General features: G+C 40.6%; 1 protein-coding gene across 1 annotated transcript; it reads left to right on the top strand.

Moving 5' to 3' along the window:
• The first annotated feature begins 955 nt into the window (after nucleotides 1-955).
• Nucleotides 956-7404, top strand: LOC107096932 (ras-related protein ORAB-1). Its single transcript, XM_015393840.1, has 6 exons — nucleotides 956-1128; nucleotides 3852-3924; nucleotides 3995-4090; nucleotides 4170-4265; nucleotides 5000-5131; nucleotides 6121-7404. Exons 1-6 carry the CDS (start codon nucleotides 1115-1117, stop codon nucleotides 6316-6318), a joined length of 609 nt encoding a protein of 202 aa, XP_015249326.1. The 5' UTR covers nucleotides 956-1114; the 3' UTR covers nucleotides 6319-7404.
• The last annotated feature ends 281 nt before the right edge of the window (nucleotides 7405-7685 follow it).

The following is a 7685-nucleotide window of genomic DNA, read 5'->3' as shown; positions in this document are numbered from 1 at the left end:
GAAGTCTGCACTGCTGATATCTGTTCTGTTATCACAGCACAAGTTATTGATTTTTCTGGTTGGAACTCATAAAATGCACACTTTTTTAAAACTTTGACACTGATCTGTTAATGTAGATCAATATAGGACATATAAGTAGAGGACTGTTTTCTGTAAACTGTTGAAGTAATCTGATTATCACTTTACAATCCTCATGATATTAGTTATTATGTTTATACATTTTTATGATCCAAATTTAGCAATATCTGGCTATAATCTGCCCCAAAACAGCTTTTGTTCTTGGAGTACAACAGTTTATTGTTAATCATAGATTGATGTTAATTCAGCTAAATCTATAGATACAAACTGATGGAAATAGATTGTTGTGGCCCAGCTTAGATGACACACAAAAAGTGGAAATCCACAAAGGCCACAGATGCTCCATGAACTAATTTTGTGCATGCAAAAGAAAAAATGTTCCAAGTAAACTCCTTTAGTTTTCTTAGTTTATTTTCTCCTAAGGCAAGCAAACAGAAAAAGATAAACATTCCTCCATGTTTCTCTTGCACTGGTTAAAAAAAAAAAACCTACGCCCACCCAGATGCATGCAAGTCCTGCCATTGATGGCCTGTTTATAAAAATAATTCACCTAAATTAATCATAACTAACCACAAACAAAGGAACATGACTAAATAACTAAAACAAAAATAATCGCATAACTGATATCAAACAATAAAGTAAAATAATCTTAGCTAGATTAAATGATTAAATGAAAAAAAAAATTTAATTATTAACAAAAATAATTGTCTCCTACATAGATATTGTGAAACGTAAACTCACACAATCCTAAACATTGAATCAATTGGTGTTGTAGTTTAGTTAAACACGCCTTGAACGGACTATTTAGCCGGAGCACACGCCCATGGCCCAAAAAACTACAGTACCCATAATTCCTTTAGTCTGGTATTTCCGGGTTGGTCGTAATCAAACGGCCATATTTGATTCGGTTACAGTCTTCTGACAGCTACTTTACGGAGAAAATCGTCTTAAAATTGACGACAGGACCAATTAAATCCCTCCGAGACGACCTCCAGCTGCTTCCACAGCCAACACACTTCACAACCAGCAGACAACAATGAATCCGGAATAGTAAGTCTGGTTCTGTTGCGGAGTGACACGTCCAGGTCCGGGCTGAGCTGTCAGCTCACCGGGGAGGCTAACGCTGAGCTAACCGGGCGGAGCGTCGCGTTAACGATTTTTCTCCTCGGTGCTCAGGCTTTAACCTGTCCGCCCGTCGGGACCTCTGCTACCAGCCGCGATGTCGAGCTCCTACATGGGTCCTGACACCAAGTCTAAGTCCAGATATGACCGAGCCGAATTCCAGGCAGTATCGGTCTGCTAGCTAACTGTTAGCTGCTAACTGGCTAACTCTGTTTACTCTGATTAGCAAATTATTGTTTGACGGGTTAGTTACTGTTTGGCAATAGGTTAGATGTGTTGTGTGCTGGTCAGCGTTTAGAGGATCGGTTAGTTACTGATGGGTTAGTTACTGTGACGAGTTAATATCTGACGGGTCAGTAATTGTAGATCTAGTTGCCGTCTTAGGGGTGTGTTTAGTTATTTTAAGAATTCAATTACCTGGCAGTTTTTCAAATGTGTGGGTTCTTTCTTTGTTTTTTAGTACTTAATATAAGTGATATTGGATTAAAAATGTATTGAATCAACTGCCTGATTTTAATTGGTAAGTGGGCTGATACACTTTCTGTTTTGTTTTTAGCCAAATACAATTATTGAGTTTATTGTGGTGAGTGATATCGCTGACTATGTGTCTATATATATATATATATATATATATATATAGAGATATAGATATAGATATAGATATATGTATATGTATATGTGTGTGTGTGTGTGTGTTGGCCTTTGTTGGAATAACAGCTGAGTTGGAGCTACAAAGGTCCCACCCATTTATCAACAGATCTTTCTCAGAGCTGTCGCCACTGGGTTTTAAGAAGCTATTTGAACAGAGATTCAGTTGTTCTTTTACCTGCTTAAAATTATTGAGACATTTTGAACTGGTAACCTGATGCAATCCCCCGCAGAGAGAATCCATTCGGATTCACATTATATTCATCATGATTTTCCTCCCCAAGCAAAGTTTAAATCAACATTGTATTAAAGAATATTACCAGAACCTTCTGCCTGGAGTGTTGGAATGAACTCCGAAATAACTCCACCTAGTGTAAATAGCTCTAAACATTTATTGGGGGAACATTTTGTTTCATTATTATATTAAAATCCATCAATATAAACATGAATATAAAACTTATTAGCTGGACAGGTGTTGTTTTTCATTATTTCACCTCAGACGATATTACCCGTATTACTGTGAGACAAGGACAAATCATCTGTTTTTACTCCCAGAACCCTGAGCATCCTCACCATTGTTCTTAGTAAAGGAAGATTTATCTAGAAGCTGTTGCATTTAGCTTTCAGAAGTATATAGAGAACAGAGTAGAGATTGCTTGAGGCTTTTGTTAAGAAAGTCTTGCGTTTTTTTTCCCCACAGTTTATTAATTTTGTAAATGCTGGAAAATAGAAAAAGCCTTTATAACAATATTTTGCTTTTTTATAAAGACATTTAACAGAACCTCAGCAGGACAAACAAGCTCCATTCTGTGTTTTTTTTAATCCCCATCTAAAGCTAACTTCTTCTGCATATGAATTACCAGGCAGTGGCAGGATTATAAAAGCTAGCGTACAGCTGCAGTTAGCGCTCAGTGCTGTTTGCTGGACAGAATGTCTGTGGCACGGTTAGCACTTTCGTCTGCCGCTAAATGTCTGAGACACAGTGTTTCAAGGTTGATAGCACAGTGACTGAAAACAGTTTTTAGTGGGATTTTATTCTTAAAGGATTATGTTAACTAAATATTAATGATGTATTTCACTGTGGGGATCATTAAATCGCAAACTGTTAAATTCTCAAAACAAAGCTAGCGTAAAAATGGAACATGATGGTCCAGGGATCATGTGGCAGATTGTCGCTCTGATATCAACATTGCCCACTCCTTACTGGTAAATAGACACCCAACTGTTAGTATCAAACCCATGGTTTCTTCAGCTTTGTGTATTTGAATAGAGAAGAGTTTAGCTATGTTTCTTTAATACTTGAAAAAAGGACTTTAGCTAAAATAAGTACTTGTCTCCAATGGGAAAAAAAAAATCCTGGAAACATGAGGCTCTTAGTTCTAACATCGATAAAAGGTTGAATTTAAAATTTGACCCCATTTAAATGTAACCTTATAATGCATTAAATATGTTGTAGTTTTCTATTACCTTCAAAAACCATTGTTTGCGATACTTAAAAACTCCTCATTTGATAATTACAAATCCTTTGTTATATTTTTCACCCCTGGAGGTGGCCATTTTATAGCAGTGCAATGCATGCTGGTTAGATGATGCATTTGGGTCTGACTGGACTGAAACCTACGGAGTAAACACAGGAAGGCTAACAGTAGCAGAGTTTTGTATCACATGACTGGTGTGAATTTAGACAATGCCACGCTGCTTTGCTGCCTCAAAGTTTTCCTAAATACCGTACATCATATGTTTAAGTCAACCTGGTAAATGTTTCCTTACAGCCGCTGCTGTTGCACAACATTTTACTTCAGCTACCATAATAAGTCCACGCAGAATAATTCTCTCAATCACAGAAGTCTGTAATATCGCAGACAGTTTCTGAAAACTTGGACATCTGGTCCCCATATTCTTAAAGCCTAAAGATCAAATTTAAAGGACATCCACAGACGCCTCCTTGTTTCCTCACTTTACTCTGAGTGTCAGGCTGAACCGATGTGTTTTTCTCCTCACAGTGATTACTTATTCAAGCTGCTGCTGATCGGTGACTCCGGCGTCGGAAAGTCCTGCCTCCTGCTTCGGTTCGCGGTAAGTATCTGTGTGTCTGCGATCTTTTTGCTGATGAGCAGCGGGTGTCTCACTCTCCCGTCACACACAGGATGACACGTACACAGAGAGCTACATCAGCACCATCGGGGTGGACTTTAAGATCAGGACCATCGAGCTGGACGGGAAAACCATCAAGCTTCAGATTGTAAGAAAGCCCCACCCCTCCCACAGATAATTTATAGCACTTGTTTGGTTTAATCTGACCTTAATCTGACCCTCTGCAGTGGGACACAGCTGGGCAGGAGAGATTCAGAACCATCACATCCAGTTACTACAGAGGAGCTCATGGCATCATAGTGGTCTACGATGTGACAGATCAGGTCAGTGACCTCTGTCAGGACACATTCATCCATGGTCCAACTGGACTGATAACCAGTAAACATCCGGTTAATGGAGGGGGTATAGATCAGTGTTGACCTGCTCGGATCAGCCATAAGCATCCGTCTGAGATGAGACGTTTTTGCTTTTAAGGTTCTCGGAGGGGTTTGCCTCTGAGGTTCTGTTCATGATCTCCCCTTTTTAAAGTTACTCAAATCCGTTCGTTCTATCCAGATTTCATATCCTTAAAAAGGTTTTACGCTGAAATAAATAAATAATGGCTTCTTTTTAGTTATTTCAGACATGTGACTGTTGATTTACATTAAAAGTAGCAGAAGATTTGGTTTACAGGTGATTTTACTGGATTTAGAATAGAATAGAAAATCACTTAATTGTCCCACAATGGGGAAATTCTGGTGTTTACAGCAGCAAAAAGACTACAGGAAAAATGCTCACACAAATGTGGACCTTAGAAAAATGTATAAGAATAACGTAATAGTGAAAAGTTAAAAGATGAACAATAAATTAATGTTCTGTAAAGTGTTTTAACAGTATAAAACTGCACCTGGACAGTTTTATATTTAAACCAAAGATCCAAAGAACGTCCACTGATCTTGGTTTAATCTGACCCTCTGCAGTACATCATATGTTTAGGCCAACTTGGTAAAAAAAAAAAAAAGTGTTAGGGTTAGGCTCAGCTGCATCATTTTAAAGTTGCGTTTGCTTTCACCCTCAGGAGTCCTTCAATAATGTTAAACAGTGGCTCCAGGAGATCGACCGCTACGCCAGTGAGAACGTCAACAAGCTTCTCGTAGGGAACAAATGCGACCTGACCACAAAGAAGGTGGTTGACTACACTACAGCCAAGGTATGTGGGTCTCAGAGTTCCAGTCAGTCTGCAAAAGGTCTGAGGAGCACGCCTTTCAACAGCTGCCCCAGTATAGCTGGGGTCTTTCTGCCCAAGGGTAGCTTGGATTTTAATAATAATGATAATAATTGAACTTAACTGGTCTCTCATTGGAGAAATTTACCTCTTCATTTAACCCATCCCTTTGGGAAGCAGTAGCCTGACGTAGTCCGACTCAATTCTAGTCAGAATATGAGTCTGATACTGCTCCATAGAGCTGTGATTATGGGGCGTGTTTCGAACAAACCAGGGAAAAAAATGCCTCTGCCCTCAATTGGATAGACCTACAACCAATAAGAGCAACGGAGTGCGTGACGTATGTTAAGCGACCAAGGGAGCCAGCTGATAAATTAAATTTTTGCCGAATCCCATAGGAAGGACGCCAAAAACATCTTTCTTTTCAACAAATGCCTTGATCGCGTTTCTCTGTTCCTCTTTTAAAATTAATTTGCTGTCGATATCTTCTAGAACAGACCTAATAGCAGAATCTACACACCTCAACTCTCCAGCAGCAGCCATTGTTGTTGTCACCCAAGCGCGCTTTGGTCACGTGGTTGATAACGTTACTGTTGATCATCTGTCCATCATCGTATAAAGCCCGCCCTGACAATTTGATTGGATCGCCAGAGGGTGGGTGAGCATACTCGCGCTACTGTTGAGCAATGCCAGACCGAACTTCCCGACCTCAAACATTGTGGGCGGGACTAAGTTCGAAATGGCACCCAGGCTAGGGAAGCAGTGCATCGTTGGGCGTCTGGGGAACTATCAGGGGGTTAAGGTTCTTGCTCAGAGACCCAGAGTGGCAGTCTGTGGGATTGGGTTTTGAACTCACAACCTCAGGATTCCAAGCCATATGCCCTAACAGCTCGGCCACAGTGTTGCTGATTCATCTGAATTTTCCTCATCAATGAAAATGTAACTAAAACCTTGATCATTTTTCTCTTCTCCAGGAGTTTGCAGACAACCTTGGGATCCCGTTCCTGGAGAGCAGCGCCAAGAGTGCCACCAACGTGGAGCAGGCCTTCATGACTATGGCAGCTGAGATCAAGAAGAGGATGGGCCCCGGGGCCACAGCCGGTGCCTCAGAGAAGTCCAAAGTCAACATCCAGAGCAAGCCGGTCAACACTTCATCTGGAGGCTGCTGCTGAGAACCATGAGGTGCCGCGATCCGACCCTCCCCACCCCTTCACTGACCCGCCCCCCAAGTCCGCCACCTGTCTTCATGTCCCTTCCACCACGTCCTCCTCAGAAAGACAGTCAGGAGGACCCAACGGCGTCCCTGTGTCTCAGTCAGCAGTAAGGCGATAACCTCCCCCCCCTAATCACACCGCCGTCTCCCATCGCACGGAAAGCGTTTTTAAAAAAAAGTGTCTCCGGTTTGTGCTGCTCTTCACCCCCAGTAGTGCAGAGCAGCACGACTCTTCAGACGGAGCTCACGCTCAGACCGGCAGCGTGCACGCCGCACCGCGCTCCTTCAGCAGGCTCCGCCCCCACAGCCCACGTGCCTTCACGGCAGGAGAAGAATCCACGCTGCTCCACAACAACATTCCCGCCTGTCTGCGCGCACGCTGCCGGTTTAGTTTGCGCGCTGAGCGCCGCTCCTCCAGAGCTCCTATAAACTGTATATATTTATACATAAATGTTTGCAGAACATGTAGAGCAGAGAATGAAAGGAAGCGGATATCTGAGCACCTGATATGTGGCTGCGGACGTGACATTTTTGTGGCACAGTGTCTATTAAAGAATGAAGGAGATCTTTGATAAGAGCTCGTTCCTGTGTGGTCTGTTCTTCTCTGATTCCTCAGATTTATTCATTAATCTGATCACTGTTGATGCTCCATTTCTGAAATCTTCTCTTAATCCATACGCTTTGGAAAAAATCCTCAGAGCTGTAATTTTCTGGATTTAGAGAATCCAGGGTGAGGGACCATTCCTTTCTAGTGTTCTGACATGTTTTCCAATATTATTGAAGTCAAAGATCACATTTCAAATAATGAATTTAAAACCGGGTTCCTACAGTAGCTATGAAACTTAATGTACAGAAATCTAAAGGTCATGAGGTCACAATCAGAATATGACTTTGTTCATTTTTCATCACCCCTTCTATATGCTCTTTTTTTTCATTGATGCTGATTATTTTTTTTTTTAATTCATTTATCTATAAACTAAAATTGGTAGTAAATTTAACACGGGGATTGCTGTTAAATGTGTAAAACGTGATTCAAAAATAGAACTTTGAAAAAAAAAAATTCAATAAAAAATTTTTTTGAATTAAATTGTCTGGATTAGATTTTGTTTTCCATTTTTTTTTCAAAATATTTTAGGGGCGCATAAGTTTTATAATTTACATTCTTTTCATATTCTGATGGAGAAGGGCAATGCATGGACTAATGGAAATGATTCTGCCCTGCCTGAACGTTAGCAACGACATTTGGGAAAATCAGAAGAAATAAAATTCTTGTTCAGCATTGGCAGATGCTTTGTTCATCACATAAAATATCAAAAGAAAAAACTT

This window comes from Cyprinodon variegatus, unplaced genomic scaffold (assembly GCF_000732505.1).
Source record: "Cyprinodon variegatus isolate N-32 unplaced genomic scaffold, C_variegatus-1.0 Scaffold659, whole genome shotgun sequence".
Taxonomy (NCBI): Eukaryota; Metazoa; Chordata; class Actinopteri; order Cyprinodontiformes; family Cyprinodontidae; genus Cyprinodon; species Cyprinodon variegatus.
This window is presented reverse-complemented; position numbering and strand designations above follow the sequence as displayed.